This window comes from Ammospiza caudacuta, chromosome 2 (genome assembly GCF_027887145.1).
Source record: "Ammospiza caudacuta isolate bAmmCau1 chromosome 2, bAmmCau1.pri, whole genome shotgun sequence".
In the NCBI taxonomy this organism is placed as follows: Eukaryota; Metazoa; Chordata; class Aves; order Passeriformes; family Passerellidae; genus Ammospiza; species Ammospiza caudacuta.
In genome coordinates this window covers 52,550,201-52,568,683 of record NC_080594.1, presented here as the reverse complement: position 1 = coordinate 52,568,683, position 18,483 = coordinate 52,550,201, and the positions used below count along the sequence as shown (strand labels likewise).

The 18,483-nt window shown below is 47.3% G+C and overlaps 1 protein-coding gene across 1 annotated transcript; it reads right to left on the bottom strand.

The window, feature by feature from the left end:
• Nucleotides 1-4,769: 4,769 nt before the first annotated feature.
• Nucleotides 4,770-12,448, bottom strand: ALOX5AP (arachidonate 5-lipoxygenase activating protein). The gene is made up of 5 exons (XM_058800228.1): nucleotides 12,315-12,448; nucleotides 8,686-8,785; nucleotides 7,649-7,719; nucleotides 6,235-6,316; nucleotides 4,770-5,593 (listed from the first exon to the last, which is right to left on the bottom strand). Exons 1-5 carry the CDS (start codon nucleotides 12,382-12,384, stop codon nucleotides 5,431-5,433), a joined length of 486 nt encoding a protein of 161 aa, XP_058656211.1. The 5' UTR covers nucleotides 12,385-12,448; the 3' UTR covers nucleotides 4,770-5,430.
• Nucleotides 12,449-18,483: the final 6,035 nt, after the last annotated feature.

Here is an 18,483-nt window from a genome sequence, read left to right as displayed (position 1 = left end):
ATCAATGGTATGCTTGTACAAGTGGTGGCCAACAGCAGCACAGCAGGCAGCAGCCTGCTGCTCTGAGGCCTCCCAAAGCCTCCCCTGCCTTGCAAGAGGTCATGGCACACAAGCAGGTCCCTGCCAGCTCCCAAATGGCAGAAACAGCACTGCCATAACTGCAACATCATCATACCTTCATTTCTTTAGGTGGAAAACACATCCCATTTCCTCCCTGCACCCCGTGTCACAGCTGCCCCTTTGGTGTCTGGTTCCTTTCCCCTGAGGATGAGCAGGAAGCTCCAGAGGACAGCATCTGAGCAGCTCAGTAGGCAGCCAGCACCAAGCCCCAGGAGCTTCTCTGTCTGATGAAATCATCTCACAGTGTGAAGATCCTTGCAGATGAAATTGAAAAGTTATTTATTTCTCCTCTAAAGGGGAATATCATCTCACTGTGGAGGCTGTTTGTCCTCTGGGGCAGAATCTCACTTTTGCCAGCTTCTGTGTTTCTGTGTGCTGGCTGGGAGCAGTGAGATGTTCTGGCAGGCAGGATGGAGCAGAGCTGGTGCTCTGCTGCCCACAGCCTCCCTGTGCCAGGGCAGGCACAATGAGGAGCACAGTTCAGCACTGCTCTCTCCATGGGGATCACAGCAGTGCTGCTAAGAGCATCTCTTGCTCCACTGCAGCCAGTCAGCAATGCAAGGGCTGATTCTCCACCCTCACCCCCTGAGGCATTGAACTGCCTTGATAGGAACCACGGCTGAGGTGTCCTGCATGCTCCCTGGAAGCTCCAGAGATAACAGTCCTCTTCACCCAAAGGGATTGTGAAGAGCTGGTATCTGTCCCCCACGTGTTCCAAAGGAATATCATGGTGTACAATGTCCTTCCCAGGAGTCCTCATGTTCTCTGCAAGGGTGCTGGTAGGCTCTGCTGGGCTCTGCAGAGGGTTTTTTTCATGGGAATGCTCATCCTGCTCACTCCAGCAGGAACATGAGACCAACTTAAAATCACACAATGCATGGGTTTACCACTATTTTCAGTTTTTTACTGCCCTTTCACTTATCATGGGTGGACTATTTCCAAGCATGGCCTAGTCTTGCTCCCAGTGCCATCTGCAAGTGGCACTCCACTGCTTAGGCCCAGTGCTCAGTGCCTTGCAGTATCCCACCCCAACAGGACATTGGAAAGCTTTCTGTGAATATTAAACCTACTACTCAGCAGGTGAGAGTTGAAGAAAGTGTCCAGTGCCAGTCTTTTCTCCATGCCAGCAGAATTGCTTTCCCAATCCTCACACATTTGGAAACCTCACCTGGCAGAGGTGTGACTTAGACCAAGCTGATACTGCACAAGATGATTTTTCAAGCTCTGGGAAACTAGGAATATAGGAACTACTGCAGGAAATCCTTGTGGCTGGTGCACACAAATTTCTTATTTCACTTGGATTTTACCTGCTTGCTCAGATCCTGTACTAAGCAGGACTGCTTTCTTTGGCACGGGTAGGGGATGGGTCCTGCTTCAGGGCTGAGCCTCCTATTTAAAAGAATAATAAAAACCAGCATTCACTAGAAACAATACACCTGTTCAGAAATGTGGATGCTTTTGCATTGCTGTCAGGCCTCAAACCCTGAGGGAACATCTCATGCCAGGGCCAGCAGCACCAGCGTGACGATGGGGCCGAGTTTCCACTAGAGGGTTGTAGTGCTGTAAGGAAGCAGACGTGGTTACTGTGGCAGAAATATTGCAGTGCATTCCAGGCCTTTGTCAGCAGATCAAAAGCAACCTGCCATACCCCGGCTTCCAGCAGGCTCTGCAGTCTCTGATGTGCACAGCCGGCAGGCTGGGAGAGGGCTGCTGCCTGAGCAGCCTGCTTCCCTGCCTTCCCTGAACAGCCTCAGCACCTACAGCATGGCTAGAGACATAGATAGATAGATAGATAGATAGATAGATAGATAGATAGATAATAGAGAGAGAGATGGTAAGCAAACACCCTGTGCCTATGCATTTGCACTGATGGACAGAATGTTTGTTTGTGCATCTGGGATTCTGATGCACAAACAGCCACGAGGTGTGGCAGTGGCACGCCGTGGCAGTGAGTCAGGCACCACTGGTGAAGCAAAGCCCACAGCCTGGCAACACTGTGAGTGGGACAACTAGCAGCCTCAGCACAATGAGAGAATCACGGCGTCATTCAGGTTGGAGAAGTCTCAGAAGGTCTTTGAGTCCAACAGTTATCCCAGGACTGTCAAGTCCAACACTAAACCTTGTCCCTCAATGCCACATCTCCACAGCTTTTAAATACCTCCAAGGATGGTGACTCCATTGCTTCCCTCGGCAGTCTGTTCCAATGCCTGATCACCCTCTCAGTAAAGAAATTTCACCAAATATCCAATTTATATCTCCTCTGGTGGAACTTGGGGCTATTCCCTCTTGTCCTATTGCTTGGCTGTTTGGGAGACCTTTTGGGTAGCTGTAGAGAGCAATAAGATCTCCAATGCCGCATCAGTGCTGACTACATGGGGTTGATAATTTCCCTGGTCCTGCTGGCCACGCTGCTGATGATCAGCAGAATTGGGAAGCATTAGCTCTTCACATACAGCTGTGGCTCCAGGTCAGGATCTGCCATACTGTGCATTGCACCAAACACGTGCGCTCGCCCCTGGAGTTTTCAAGCCAGTCTTAAGCAGGAGCCATCAGAGGGGACTGCCACTTCTACCACCAACCACATCCCCAAGTCCAATGCAGCTCAGTAGGTCCTCACAGGTTCTTGTGTATGTAACCCCAGCATGCATGTTTACAGTGGTGTTTGTATTTTTGCATGTTTATCTGTAGAATCATAAAATCATAGACTGGTTTGGGATGGAAAGGACCTTTAAAGGTCATCTAGTCCAAACCCCTTGCAAAGAGCCTGTGTGTGCAGCTTTCTGAGTAGATGGTGTGCTAAGTGCTGACAACTGTACCAACAAGACCAGGGTAGATTTGATGCTGAAAACAAAACTTGGAGCTGTGTAAGACTGTAAGAAAAGCCCAAATATCACTGACGTCGCCTTCTTTTCACAGAAAGAGTGGGAAGGCAAATGCAACCACAAGGCCTGCCTGTAATATGGAAAATACACCATGATATTCACCAAGAATTTACATAGTGATCAATTTATGTTGCCCCTGTTTGTCTGATACTGTCACTATTTCCATTTACAAATAGATGGAAAATGGATTTTGCCTACATTTAAATCTCTTTCATTATCAGAAAGGTTTTGAGGAAGCAAGTAGGAGACGAAGTAGGAGACGCTCTTGCGAAATAAAACATTGCAGCAAAAGATAGGCTTTGGTTCCTCTGATCTGATCATACCTAAGTACAACTATGTAAAAACCAACCATCAAGTTGACAAAGAATCACAGAATATCTTGAGTAGGAAGGGACCCACAAGGACCATCAAGTTTGATGGAAAAGCCACAGAGTGCTATGATAGCTTATCTGACCCAAAATAGACACTTGAATCTTCTTCCCTTTATAGCTGGCTGGTGGAGAGTCACTTCTCATGCTAACAGGGGAAAGTAGAACTTCAAGTGAGCTGTTTCTTGATATAGAGGACAAAAAAGCCCCAGGGGAGACTCAGCCATCTGAGGAGACCTGCAAAGTGGACACACAGAGTTGGGAGAGTCACCTCCCACAAGTGATGGTTTCCATTAACAAGTCCCAGACCTCAGGGAGACCAGGCTGGAGAGCAGGGACTGGTGCTGGTGAATCTTCTCCTGCTCTGAACTGGCTAAAGGTGGTGGCAGCATGAGCCCTTGCTGATCCCAGCAATGCAGAAGAGCTCTGTAGCTCCAGAGCCCTGGGGTTACCCCTCTCCTCCTGAGGTGCTGCCATCCCTTGAGGGGTTGACGCCATGGGGCAGAAGGGTAGTGCGTCTCCAGCATGGATAGGCAGCTGGCATCAGCTCTGAAGAGAGCTATGGCAGAATAGCATGATGTGAGGAGTATTTGGAATGTGTCATGAGAAGGATGGGAGGAAACAAACATGAGTGCCCTGCCTGGGAATAAGGTGTCTCAGCAGCCATAGGTTGGAAGGCTAGATTAAATAGTTTTAATTACCTATTCTAACCAGTGAGAACATTTATAATCATCATGCGATAAATGTGTCTGTTACTAATCTTTCGCATCTAAGATTCCTGTATAACACAAAAAAAAAAGGAAAAAAAAAAGAAAAGGTGTCGAGGAGATCAACCATGCACAAGCACCTTTGCCCCATGAGACAGCACCAAAACCCTCCAGCCTGGTGTAGTACCAAGGCAGATGGCTTTCTGCACCTTCTTTTGTGAACAGCTCTGCTAATTCTCTTCTCACATAGCGAGGAGTCTCATTCCCTCCCGAAGGAGTCATAAAATACAGTTTTATCCTTCCTGCATGCAGCAATCAGACAGGCTTAAGCACTTAAGCACTCAGAGGGTAGCAATGTTTAAAAAGATTGCACAGACCTGTTTGCCTGCCTCGGTCTGCACCACTAATCAAAGCTCTCTTCCTCAGCGTGGACCTGTGGGGCACACGGTCAGAGCTGGGAGCAGAGCACAGACCGTGCTCATAGAGGGGGACTTGTTCAGCTCGGTCCTCTCGGGGCGATCAGCAGCTCGCACAAAGAGCCCAGTGCTCCTGCCCTGGCTCCACTCTCCGGCTGGATGCTGAGCCACGGAGCGCTGGGATTGCGCACCAAGCAAAGAAGACAGCAGCAGACACATTTCATTGCTTTAGACTGTTTTATTAAACAAAGCAAATCAAAACAAACCCAACCCCACCGGCGATACACCAGCTCCTCATTTACACACCACTCCTTTTCCCAGTTCTGGGAGAACAAAGAGGCTGAAGCGCAAATGAGATCAGCGTGGTGAGTGTTACGCACATGAATATTTATTTATCAAGGAAGACCAGAAAGGGGCCAATTTGCCGCCCTCCTGCACCAGCAAGAGCTTGGTCATCAACAAGTCGGAGGGAAAGGGTAGGTGAAGAGGCTGGTCCATGCCTTTGTGTGGGCAGGGCTGTGGGGAATGCTGGTGAAAGGCTGTTCTTGCATCTGAGGGTGACTGGGGGAGCCACCAGACACGAACGACACCGGGAGGATCCTGGGGTTTGGGACAAAAGCTAAGCACGACACAGTTATGAAGCAAGCATACAATGTCCCTTCCAGTCATGCAGGCAGCTTGCAAGATGCCCTTTAGGGAAAAAATTCTAAAGAATTAACTGAAAAGTTGTTACCATTCCTTGGGTGTGCCAAGTGCTCATGATAAATCTTTTTGCCAAAGAAAAAAAAGCAAGGCTAAATCAAACTACAGAGCTTGTCAAGCATGAGATTTACAGAAATCTCACTGGGTTATGGATTCATTTCTTAAACAGTTGAATTATAGCAGCTTTTGGGCATCAATATAGGAAGCGTGCTGACCCCCTCAGTGCTCTGGGGAGTTAGGGTATGAGCAGCAATGGAGAGATCGCGCTGGTTATTGTCTTAATGTGTATTTCAAAGTCACTTCCAAAAAAGAAGACAAGATAGTAGTTGAGTATTCCAGCCACAGACATGAGGAACAGGAACAAAATTATGCGCTTTCCAAACAGGTAACCAGGAGTGCTGAGGAGACAGAAATGGGGGAAAGCAATTTGTTATTGTGCATCATCTCACATGAGAACCCTCAGACTTCGGACTCTATTGGTGAGACCAGCTGAAAGACCTCAGGGGCTGTGAGAGTGGGGAAAAATTTCTTTTCTGTCTTTCATTCCCAGGAAGTTGAGAGGACTTAAATGTAATTTTCAGGATCCATTTGGATCTGGATTTGGCCTTCTGTTTTCAGTGTAGGTCTCTGATTACAAAAGTGTCTGTTTGGAGGTACTTGAATGTGCTCTTATCCATTACAGGCTGTGGGACAACTCTGTTTCACATGTGTGTAATTTGTTTTATTAATATAAATAAAATATAAATATTAATATGAAAAGGCAATCTTGTGCAAATAGTGGCACCAACATGCAAACCTGTGTTTCCAGAGAATCCTGTGAGCAGGAGCTGCAGGCCCCTGACCCCAGTGCTGCTGCATATCCAACATCTCCCACAGCAACCCTCATTCATCCAAAAGAGAGGGGCTTTCCTGCACTACCCAATACCAGCAGCTCTTGCAGGCAGCACCAGAAGCCAGTGGCTCTGCCTATGGAAGTGCAGCATCCAGCTGTGCTGCTATCACATCCTAGATTATTTAAAGAGGCTCTGCAAGTCCTTACCTCTGAGTTCTCTCCCCGAGGTAGCCCACAAAGTACTTCTGCCTCACAAACAGGTACATCAGGCCAGCAAAGGCAGCAGGAGCTGGGCAAAGGACAAAACAAGGCATTAACAACACCAGCCCAGCTCTCACTGTACGCACTGTCCCCATCTGCTGGCAGGGCTGGAATGGAAACGGGAATCTGCAGTCTTGGGTGATAGGACAAGCACTGGAACTGGGATAGAGACCTCTGCATGGGAAACAGCACTTGCCTTGCCTTCACTCCAGCTTTTCTGAAAACTTTGTGGGTGTCATCCTGCACACAGCTGTGCCCACTGCAGAGCACTCACTCACCACCATCCTTCCAGTACCTAAAGGGAGCCTACAAGAAAGCTAGAGAGGGACTTTTCACAAGGACATGAACTCACAGGAAAAGGGGAAATGGCTTTAACCTGAAAGAAAGCAGGTTTAGATTACATAAAAGGAAAAAGTTCTTCACTGTGAGAGTGATGAGGCACTGGCACAGGTTTCCCAGAGAAGCTGGGGATGCCCCATCCCTGGAAGTGTTCAAGGCCAGGCTGGAAGGAGATTTGAACTACCTGGTCTAGTGGAAGGTGATCCTGCCCGGGGCAAGGGAGCTGTAAAAAGATAATCTTTGAGATCTTTTCCAACTCAAACCATTCTATGATTTTGTGAAACCCAGTATGGGCTGCACCAGGCTCAGGAAAGAGAGCCCCAACTCAGGCACTGTTCTCACCAGAAACGGAAGGCCGTTGGTAGATGTACTTCACTAGGAGCAGGTGGAGGATACATTATGGTCCAATGCTAACTTTTGAGCATTAAAAAAGGACCTTTCCCCCATAATTCTAGGCTTTCCCACCCCCCTTCTTCTCCTGGTTAAGAAATTCAGGTTTTTTTCCAGAAAGAATACACATGTACCCCAGGTAAGCACGCATCTCCATTTTATATAAACTGACATTGCTGCATTGGAGGGGATAACAATTAGAAATGCAGGTCAATAGTCCCACGTGGCCCTCAGCACAGGGGAGAGGTGGCAGGTCTGGCAATTTAATAAATTGAGCTCATTTTCTGTCCCTAGATGGAATAATGTGGCAATAATCCAGCAATCAAGTACTGAACCCTCCACCCAAAACAAAGGGAACTCATCCATAGTGCCAGTATGGGAAATGTCCCTGGCCTGGACTACCTTGAATTAGGTCTGGGAACACATCTGTTGACATAAGCCAAGCCATGCCACGAGTGTGCTGCTACTCCAGCAGCATGCTTAGCTCCAGGACAGGGGGGTAAGAGAGGCTCCCCTGCTGCAGGAGGCTTGATTCCTGAAAGTGTAACTTCCACAGTGCTCACCATCCTCTGCTGAATGTGGTGCCAGGCTGAAGGAGGAAAAGAAAACAAACAAACAAATAGAGTGTTACCTTGGCTGCAGAGAAGGCCAGCACACCAAAGCACAGCGAGGAACGTAGGGTATGCATGTCCACAGTTCTGACTGGAATGGAATTTACAGGAGAGAAATCAGAGCACAGGCAAATAGAATAAAAACAGTATGTTTCACCAGAAGAGACTGGTGGCAGGTGAATTTGAGCTGCACTAGGGCCCTTGAGAGCAGGCTGTTACCACAGAGCAGTGGGAGGCCCCTGACTGCCAAGGGCTGGGCTCCTCACCCAGGTCTGCTTCCCTGTTTTCTCACTCAGATAATGGATGCCTTTGTGCTGCCTGATGAGGAAAACAAACCATCCTGCGCATGCCTGGCACCTGTGAAAGCCACTTTCTCCCTAACCTGTTTGATCATGATAGACGCTGTGAACTTTACTGGACTAAAGTCCTTTTAACTGAGTCATACTAATAAAGTTATAGGATGAAATCAACAAATGTAGAAGTGCATCACAACTAAGAGTGTCTCACAGAGTTAACACGTGTCTTTGCAGGGGAACAGGAATGGTGTCCAGCTGCCTCCTTCAGCTGTGAATGCTTTCTGAGGGGGAGAAGTGAAGAAGCTGAGAGTGATTCCATGTGGCCAAGGAGCAGAGAAGTGGAGAGCTGTATGCCAAGGGAGGTGCCAGAGACCAAGGGATTTGTGTCAGCTCTGCCACCTACCTGCTCCTCAGCAGGCTGATGTCTCTGCTGGCCCTTTCCTTTTGAGCCCTTGACACCCTGGCTGTGCCAGGGAAGAGTGAACTGGTTCCCAAATGAAGGGACACAATACTTGTGATGGCTGCAAAACCTATACACATGCAGCACATGGTGGCAAGAAGGGTGCTGGATTCAGCCAGCAAATATATCCAAAAACCTCATGTCTGAACACTGAGCACAGCTAGGGATTAAGTATAAAGCTCTCATCTGAGGCAATCTGGAATCCACCCCTGGCCCTTAAAAGGGTTTGGATTTAATTTTAATGCACAGCATGATGAACCCCACTCTGCCCACACCAACTCCTCAGTTCTTGTCTACTCACTTGGCAGTGTAGACACGGTCGAAGGAGGAGGATCCCTGCCGCTGCAACACCTTCCCATTGCAGTGTCTGCTTTCATGCTCCACTTTGTTTGCAAAAAAAGCTGTTAAAAAACCACAGAGTATTCAGTCTGAGATGTCACCTGAAGATATTGCAGAAGCTGGGCATTGTGGGCTCAGCTCTGTTCCCATGGACAGATGGCAGGAGAAGACAAAGACACAGGTGCATGAGGGTGCAGGATGTGGCCAGTGTGCTCGCTCTGTCACCCAGGTTTAACCAAACCCTCCATGCATCCCCACATGTCTGTATGTCACAGGTAACAGGCTCTCACCTCCAATCCCTCCCTCATCCCAGCTTTACACTTTGGGCAGTCTCTGCACCTCTGCTGCAGAAGCACTGCCCTGACCCAGCCCTTTGACCTCCCAGTGGGAAAAGAGCTTTCCAGTAAGAGCTGCCAACCCCAAATCTTGCTCTCCAACAGAGTAGGGAGACAAAGGAGTCTATTCTCTTTTAGTGAAACCCATTTGCCAAACCAAGGACATCCTTCAGGGCTCGTTCTTTCCCCAGAAAGGCCCAAAGAAAGCCTGGTCTTAATGGCTGATTTCTGTGTATCCTCCTTTTAGGCAACAGAGTTGTGTCAGAATGTTAGCTGCTGCAAAAATGCAGCACCTCAAGATAATGCATCATGCACTTGACAAACACGTTTTATCTGATGACACTAAACCAGAGACCATCAATCATATGTTTAAGTACACCAGAGAGAGCTCTGGCAGGCTACAAGTTGCAAGCTTTCTGCTGTCGTGCACCCCATCTCAAGTGCTTCCAAATCACTCTATGGCTTGGAATATTAACCTAATATATACACATGAAAGATAGCCCATCAGGAAATACATTATTATAGCAATAAAAATTTAGCTAGATAAGCTGCAGGATTTCATCCCTGCAATCTGAAGAGTTGCCTCTTTTTTCCCCCTTCATCGATACTGTAAATAGGTCCTTTGTACTTTCACTGTCTTTAACAAAAATGACTGGGTTTTTCAGTTCCCAGTGTTGTGGGATCCCCTAGGTACATACAGCCCTTCTGCAGAAAAACCACAGTGCTTTAAGCCAGCACCCCTACTCTGAGCCAGGCTGCAAATCCTCCCACAGCCACCAGCACAGTGCACTGGCTCCTGGGGGACCCAGACCAGACATCATCCGGTGGCACAGAGTTTTCAACATCTCCATCTGCACACCAGCACAGCCTCTGGCAAGAGGTTACCCTGCCTACAGCCACTAAGAGGACCTAATTGAAGAGGACAGAGTTGATCAGCACTTTTTTGTCAAGTGCTGAGCTGCAGCAATGGACTTCCTGCAGGTCTGCAACCCCATGGACTCACTGGTAGCACACCTCTTCCCTTTCTTTTATCATGCTTGAAAGTCTCTAGAAAATACCACACACTTGGCTTTCTTTTTTCTGAGAAAGCCAAGTAAGCTATTTATCTCCCTCTTCACTGCTGCAGGTCCTGCCACTTCCCAAATATCAGCTTGCTGCTGCAGAGAAGTTCCACTGTGCTGGGAGGCAAGAGGGTGCTTTCACAAGCCATCATGAGGGGAGTGAGCAGAGCAGGGCTGGAGTGGAGAAGTTTAATTCACCTCAGTTATCCCAGGAGATAATTCCCTGAGGCTCCAAGGTTCCACAGACTGCCCAGAGGCTGAACAGTGGCAGTCCCACTCTGATCAAGGTAATGTGCAAGTGTTCAATGTAAGCCTGGTTGTTTCACAAGTCCATGCAAACAGAAACTGGGAGCTGATGATCCCATATAGCCAGTGCTTGCAAACACGCCCCTTATTTCTCTCCACTCTGCTTTCTCTGTCCTGATCTGCTCATCAATGACCCCTAATTTGCCCTGAAAGATGCTGGATTGCAACATATCTCCGGTAAAAGAGCAAAACTTCAGGCTGCGTGCGTCACTCAGTGGTACGCGGCCACCTGAGTCATTCTGTAGGATGTAAAGATTACATCATTAACAAAATGACAGTAAATGGACACCAGACTAGGGCAGCACCACAGCCCACCTCCATCTTCAGGAACAGCAGCATTCAACCTGTTTTCTAATTCTGCACCCTTTGCAGAGAAGTATTTAATCACAAATATACGTGGTACTGACTTCATGCGCTCAGAGACAGTCAAGCAGAGGCCCAAGTGCTTTGCTGAATGACAGCCACAGCAAGAGTTCAACATTCCTGATACCCCTTGACAAACATTTCTACTGCTTTTATAATTGCAATGTGAAGCATAATTCACTGCAAGACTGCATATCAGGTCTGGTCTTTCTAGAAAGAAAGCTTGGGAAGAGGAAACTGGATGACGCGAAGCTTGAAATCCTGGTTTAGGGCTGTCAGCCTCACGTGCTTGGCAGACTCTGCCAAGCATCCTACTTCCCCTTTTTAGCAGTTGGGTCCATAATCTCACAGACAGATAAAAGCACATGGATGGAAGTCTGACATGTCCAAGTGAGAGAAAAAACCCTGTCTATAAAGTCATATGATTACATAGCAAGAAATGTATATTTGTCACATTTTCTTAATTACGGTATGTGCTCTGGTCTTAATGTGCCATATTCTGGTGATGTCACACATTGTTCATTTTCCAGAGAATAGCATTGGGTTGAATGATGTGGCATTTACTGCCTATGTTGAAACTAAAGCAGTCTGCATCTACGTTTTTTTTTTTGCTCCTTGGCAGCTAGGATCCCACTACTTCCCCCTCTCTGCAGCAGCCCAAGAATAGAATAATAGTTAATTTCCTAGGACTTTGTGTTCAGTGGGAATCTCCTATTTGTAATAAGAAGCCTTCACTACAGATTTCTGGAATTTTCACCAGCTGCCCAGCCCACTGCTGAATCTCCTTGAACCTGGGCAAACATAGTGCAGCTGAGGCAAAACTCAATCTTTTCTTTAAATTCTGGGCAGAATTTCCTTCTAAAAAAAGTATTTGTAAGAGAGGACGAAGAAGTTAAAATCAAATTTGCACAGGAGAGATACTTGTTTTATTTAAAAAATCTTGAAGACTATACAAGGGTCTATGCAAGGAAACTTCACCATCTCAGGAAATGTACAGTGTTCTTGGGACCACAGTAAATTGAGATTAGTTATACTGCAGGACTTGGAGATGCAGGAAAGCAGGAGAGCTGCCTGCCCACAAATAGCCCACACAGACTCCTCCAATTCTGTTCCCTTCACCCAGCTCCCCTTGCCACCCCTCAGGGACTCCATCCCTGCCCATGGCAGCATGGCTCCAGCTTGAATGCAGTTCTGCCTGACCATAGCAGGGACCTAGGTCAGAAAAGGAGGTCTTAATAATCAAATCAAAATGCATATTGCCACAGGGTATCCTAGCATATTAGTCCTTACATTAGCTGAAAACTCACTCCAGAATGTCAGAGAGTAAGATGTGACTCTCAGGATACTGCCACAATGTCATACAAAATTTCATGCCTAGATGGCTGTTTCTAAAGCCAAAGCCATGCCTAAGCATGCATGCACTTATAACTAAATATTATCAATCCAAAGATCAGCTCAGCATACATCATCCTGAACTTTCCTCAGCTCCCTTCTATCCCTTAAAAAAAAGTTCAGTTTTGTCTTACCATTCTGGATGACACTGATCAGGGTGACGATGACAAGCAGGACAATGCTTCCCAGGGTCTCCTGGTCCATTTCGTGAGAGGGCTCTCGGGGTGGATGGTGCAGCCTCAGTGGCAGCTCAGTGGTACAAGCACAGAACGAGGAAGTGAAGGTCTTATCTTGAATCATGAAACACTTCCTATGGTTTCACAGGAGAGTGGCAGCACCCTCTGCTCTGGTGCCTGTCAGACCAACAACCGCAGGCTCACTCACTCACTTGCACAGATGAAGCCCAGGGAAAAAAAGAGATTACACGTCTGTGATCTAAGATGATACATAATGTGGAAAGATACCTATTGCCCTTCCTACACACAAGAAAACCTGGATATCTAAAGCATGTCTGAGCATTTGGCTGGCTGTGTGGAACAGCAGAAGGCTGGAAGAAACCAGTCAGGCTACCACGGCATTGACAGCAAGTGCCTGGACACTCCACAAGCAGCTGGGAGGAGAAATAATGTGGACAAGTCTCAGCAATGGTGCTGCTCTCATACAGATACTCTCCCTGGTCACATCTCCATCAGTCCCCATCATCATGCAGATGCTCTCCCTGGTCATATCTCCGTAAGTCTCACCAGTGAGGAGACCCCAGGCCTGCACATCACAAGCCAGAGCTCCTGAACTGCCTGGCATTTTGGAATGGGCAGTACAGCAGTGCTGTGAGCATTGCTGCTGAGCACAGAAATATGTCTTTTGTTACCAGGCATGGATCCTGCATCCTGCCCCCTACGAATAACTCCTTGGAAGACAGTGACAGCTACAAGTATTCAGTGTTTTACAGGCTCAGACTTCACAGTTGTGCCCCAATTTTAGTGCTTGAAGCCCAGTATACCTGAGTACAACTGCTGCAGCATGTTCACAGCCCAGATCCAACCCCTCCATGAAGCTGGCACAGAAGCACAGGCTGCAGTGCTGGACAGAGGGGTGGGCTGACCTTGGCTGAACATCAGGTGCCCACCCAAGCTACTCTATATCTTCCCTCCTCAGCTGGACAGGGAAGAGAAAATGCAACAAAAGGCTAAGGGGTTGAGATAAGGGCAGGGAGAGATTACTCACCAGTTACTGTCACAGGCAAATCAGACCTCACTCTGGGTGGGACACAGCCAGGCAGGAGTTCCAGCAGGAGCCAACCTGCATTACTTATCGTTTTCAATGGGGACACACTTACTTACAATGGTGTTTTTACCCAGTCTCTCTATCATGCAAATTTTTATCATCCATAGTCTTACATATGGAAAACACTCATACACTTTGGGTATAAACAAATACACAGAAATGAACTGGCAGAGGTAGGTGATTAACTGTGAGCTGTGACATATTTATCAGCATAGGAAAAGGCTGTCTTTCTGGGATGCCTCCCCTAGAGTCCATACAGATACAGCTGCGTGAGAAGCAAAACCATAAAGAATATCAAGGTTTAGATTCAGCCTGTGATTTTTTTCTTCAGATTTTTAACTTTTGCCAGATTTGCTTTAGGAAAAAGCCCAAATCCAAGAACATAAAGAGAATGACAACAGCTCTTTGTGAATGCTTTTATTCAGGCTAAAGCTCTCTTTTCCCCAGAATATGATCTTTTCCTACTTGAACATCAATGTTTATGTTTTGTGGTCTATGGAGCACAGGTATTTAGGAATGGTATTTAATGTAAAGCATCTACTAGTGCTCTGAGAAGAAGAACCCATCACCTAAAAGCCATGATGGAATGAAGTCAAAAGAAGAATATTGCCTAAGCAGAGATCAGTGCTATGACTGTAAAGAGAGGAGCTGTGCATGGGCATGGGCAAGCAGGGGGAGCTGCTGACAGGAGAGGGCAAAGGGGACAGCAGAGGTCCTCAGGGCATCTGTGGTAGGAGGATTCCCACTCGTCCTTCTGCAGCAGGCATTCTCCTTCTGCTACCTGTTTTGTGCTGGTGCAAACCTAGCAGGCAGCCTGCAGCTTGCTTTTGATTTACAAGTGGCAGTACAAGCACATGAGCCTGCTCCACCTTGCCAAGGAAACACACACACTTCCCTGCTATAAAAGGCTTCCCAGAGGTGACTTCTACTCAGCAGAACTCTTGTATAAAAGAGGGTAGGAACCAGGCTGCTGAGGTGTGAAGTTGCCATAATGCAAAAAACCCCACAAGACACCAGGAGTTTGTGCCAGCAGGCTTTCCAGCTGGCTGACCCAAGCTCCCATCCCTGTGCGCTGGCCACATCGTGAGAGATGAGCTGCTGATGCCTTTGCTTTCTCCTTGTCCTGCTCTTTGTTTTGCAGCTCTTTGCTTTGCTGCTGCTCAGTGCCTCTCAGCACAGACTCATCCCCACTTTGCTCTTCTGCTCTGCCCTTCTGATTTCCCCCTGTCCCTTGGAACTGCTTTGGCATTTTGGCACTTGACATCGCCAGAGCTTTTATGGAAACCCAGCCTGTTCCCTCCTCTCACCCAGGTTTGCTCCAAAGCCATCCCATATGTATGTGTGGAGGAAAGCAGGGTTTCACACTCCTCCCTGCAGTAAAAAAAACCCCATAACATCAACTCCAGGGCTTGTTAAAATGATTTCTTGGTGTGCAAGGAGAAAAAAGCTTTGCCAGCAAGAACCACTTTGGTATGGCTGCCTTAAGAAAGGAACTGCAGGGTTTTGTTTTGTTTGGTTTTTGTTGTTTGTTTGGTTTTTTAAGTCAGCATCACTCTGAGGGCTCTGCTTGAGGAAAAACAAGGAAATTAAGATGGTACGTGAGACATTGAAGAATAATTCCCTTTATCATGGCAAGGCAACACTGTTGTGTAGCCAGACTGAGCAGAAACCTCTTGTGGGAAGGAATATTACCTTCCATACCCCTTGGCTGGGGGTAATAGCTGAAGGGTAATAGCTGAAGGGTAGAAGGAGATTCTGGCAATATTTTTGCAATTTGGGGAATTGCCTTGGCAAGGGAGAGCTAAAATGACTCTGCAGCAGCTTTTTCCATATCTACACACTAAATTGTTCCCTCTCCCTGAGACCTAAACACACACGGGATCAGTGTCTGGATGAGACAAAGTTGGCACCACTGGAAAATCCCATTCACCTGGGAGAAACAGCAGTGCAAAACACCTCCATCATATCTCACTTGGCTGCTTGAAATAAGGAATTCTCCTGAGCAGACAAAAAAAAATGAAAAGGGGGTATGAGGGGAGGGATACACACCTTGGGGAACTGTGCCTGCACCTTCTGTAACCCCCAGCTGTGGCCAGACTTCTTCAGGCACAGGCAATTCAGCACTTCAGCAGCTGCTGTCAGATGCCAGCCCTTTTGCTTGCTGCATGGCTCTTTGACATCCACATCATCCTGTCCAAGGAAGATAACCTTGACACAGTGAGCCATGAAGCTCACGAAAATGTGCAAAGCCAGCAAGCTTTTCCAGTTGCACTGTGAGGCTTCCTGCACATTAATCTCCTCCCCTGGAATCTTGAACAGCCAGTCAAAATAATCCCTTTGTAGAATTGCTTTCATGGTGAAGAGGAAAGGAGTGGGAACGCAGATCTATAAATACCTCTGGGGATGCTCATCTCTCCTCTCATGCACTCTGATCAGAGCTCAGGAGAAAGGAGTCCAATGAAAGTGTGCCTCTTGATAAAATAAAGGCTGCTCGTGTGAAGCTCCCACATATGAAAGCCAGGTGACACTCAGCTGTCATGCTTTGTCACAAATGCAAGGGGACACAAGCCCCTTGGACTGTCTGGTTAATACGAGCAGTGTGCTTTGCAAAGATAAAGCGCCGCAGCCCCATCAGCTGTAGCGCACAGGCACACGTGTGGGTGACTCCCTGCCTGCCTCAGCATCCCATCCTCACTGAACCTGACAAAACCCCAGCAGAGAGCATGAACAGAGCTGGAACTCTGCAGCACAAAGAAAAGGGCAATGCTGCAGGTTTTAAAATGCTGCCTTCATTCTGCACAGCCAAGAGAATGAGCCGACAGAGCACCGCCTCAAAAACCCCTCCTTCTCCGCATTTCACAGGCTTCCTCCTTTCACTCACTGTTTTCATATTCCTTTGGTACAAATTCAGCTCAAAACAGAGCTGGAAGACAGAAGCAGTAGTCCCTTCAGGTCCCTTGGTACAGCCTCCCCCTCCTCACCCTCTTTGTCCCTTTGTCACGGTTCAACCGCAGCCACAACTTAGCCCCACACAGCCACTTGCTCACTCCCCACCAGTGAGATGGGGGAGAGAATCAGGAGGATAAAAGTGAGGAAAGGGTTAGGAAATTCCACACATGCAGGCAAATAAAAACAATAAATGCATTCCCCTCTTCCCACAGGCAGGCAAGTGTTCAGCCATTTCCAGGAAAGCCAGGTTCCATCACACATAATGGTTACTGTGGGAGACAATGCCATCACTCCAAATGTTCTCTCCTTTCTCCTTCTTCCACCAGCTTTATATGCAGAGCATAGTTCCATATGTTACGGGATAATCCTTGGATCTGCTGGGGTCAGATGTCCCCGCTCTGTCCCCTCTCAACTCACTGGTAGGGTGATGTGAGACACAGAAAAGGCCTAGACTTTGCATAAGTCCTGCTCAGCAGTGACAAAAACAACCCTTTGTGATCAGCAGTGCTTCCAGCACCAGTCCAAACCAGAGCTACATGCCAGAAGCTAGGAAGAAAATTAACTCTACCCAGAGTATTTCAGATCTGGCCTCACCAGAGCTGAGCAAAGAAGCAGAATCACTTTTCTTGACCTGCTGGCAATGCTTTGTCTAATGTGACCCAGGGTACCACTCACCTTCTTGACCACAAAGGCCCACTGCGGGCTCATGGTCAACCTGCTGTCCACCAGGACAACCAAATTCCTTCCTGCCAGGTTGAATTCTAGACGGGTACCCCCAGCATGTCCTGGTGCATGATGGTTTTTTTTGTCTACTTTGCACTTCTCCTTCCTGTACTTCATGAGGTACCCATCAGCCCATTTCTCCAACCTGTCAAGGTCCCTCTGGATAGCAGCATCATCTTCTGCTCTGTCTGCCACTCCTGTGGGTCTGGTGCTGTCTGCAAATTTGCTGAAGCTAAACTGTGGCCCATCATCCAGATCACTAATGGAATGTTGTGCAATATTGATCCCTGATGGCATCCAACTACATCATGCCACCATACTCTGGACACAACAGTTTGGCCACTTTTCAGTCCACCTCACTATCTGCTTATTGAACCCACACATGAACAGCTTCTCTGCAAGGATCTCATGGGAGACAGTGTCAAAGGCCTCACTGAAGTCCAGGCAGACAATACCCCTGCTCTCCTCTCCTCTACCAGGCCAATCACTTCACCATGGGGGTTTACCAAACTGTCTAACATGACTTCCCCTTGTTCAAGCCATACTGACCAACTGCTGGCACTTCCACTGTCTTTGATGGGCCTGAGGATGGTTTCCAGGATTAGCTCATCCATCACCTTCCCAGGCACTGAGGTGAAGCTGACCTCAGTCAGTAGTTCCCCCAGTCATCCTTCCTGCCCTTCTGGAAGGTGGGGGTGATATTGCTTTATTCCCATCCTTGGGCACTTCCCCTCATTGCCATGACTGATCAAGGCTGATGGAAACTGCAATGGATCTACCATCTGTCTCAGCACCTGTGGGTATATCCCACCAGGGCCAATGGATTTATGCACATGCAGGTTGCTTAAGTATTCCCAGACTTGGCCCTCATCCATCTAGGATATATCTTCCTTGCTGATTTGTTTTTTGTAACTCATGTTTGCTGCCATTATCACCTTATCACCTTTTAGGGGGCTGCAATTTGATTAATAATTAGTTTCAATTCATTTTATAGAGAGGTGAGGCTGCCTGGGCAGCAGATGCACAGGTCTTTCTCTCCACTCTGCTTTGAGAAGACTCTCATCCTGTCTCATTTCTGTTCCTGCTTTCCATTGGCTCTTGCAAATAATTATCAGAGGACTATGAATCAAAAGTCACTGTGGAGTTAATTTTGTCTTCTGTTCTTCAAGTTGTGAAATATGCATATTTTATGATTGGCTTTTAGCAAATATTAAAATGAATATTATATATGTTGTATAAGAAAGTTATGCTGTATTAATTTTCTTAAGTAGTGTGTTAAATATAGTTTTAACATAAAGTTTTAACATAATAACATAATGTTAAAATAGAAACTATGCTGTGTAAGTT

Bases quoted from the DNA above. Each gene is read 5' to 3' on its own strand.
- ALOX5AP (XM_058800228.1), bottom strand. From the start codon at position 12,384: ATGGACCAGGAGACCCTGGGAAGCATTGTCCTGCTTGTCATCGTCACC. The intron at 6,317-7,648 runs GTAACACTCTAT...TCCTTTGCCCAG, and splicing joins TGGCCTTCTCTGCAGCCAAG to CTCCTGCTGCCTTTGCTGGC. The intron at 5,594-6,234 runs GTAAGGACTTGC...CTGTCTCCTCAG, and splicing joins CTCGGGGAGAGAACTCAGAG to CACTCCTGGTTACCTGTTTG.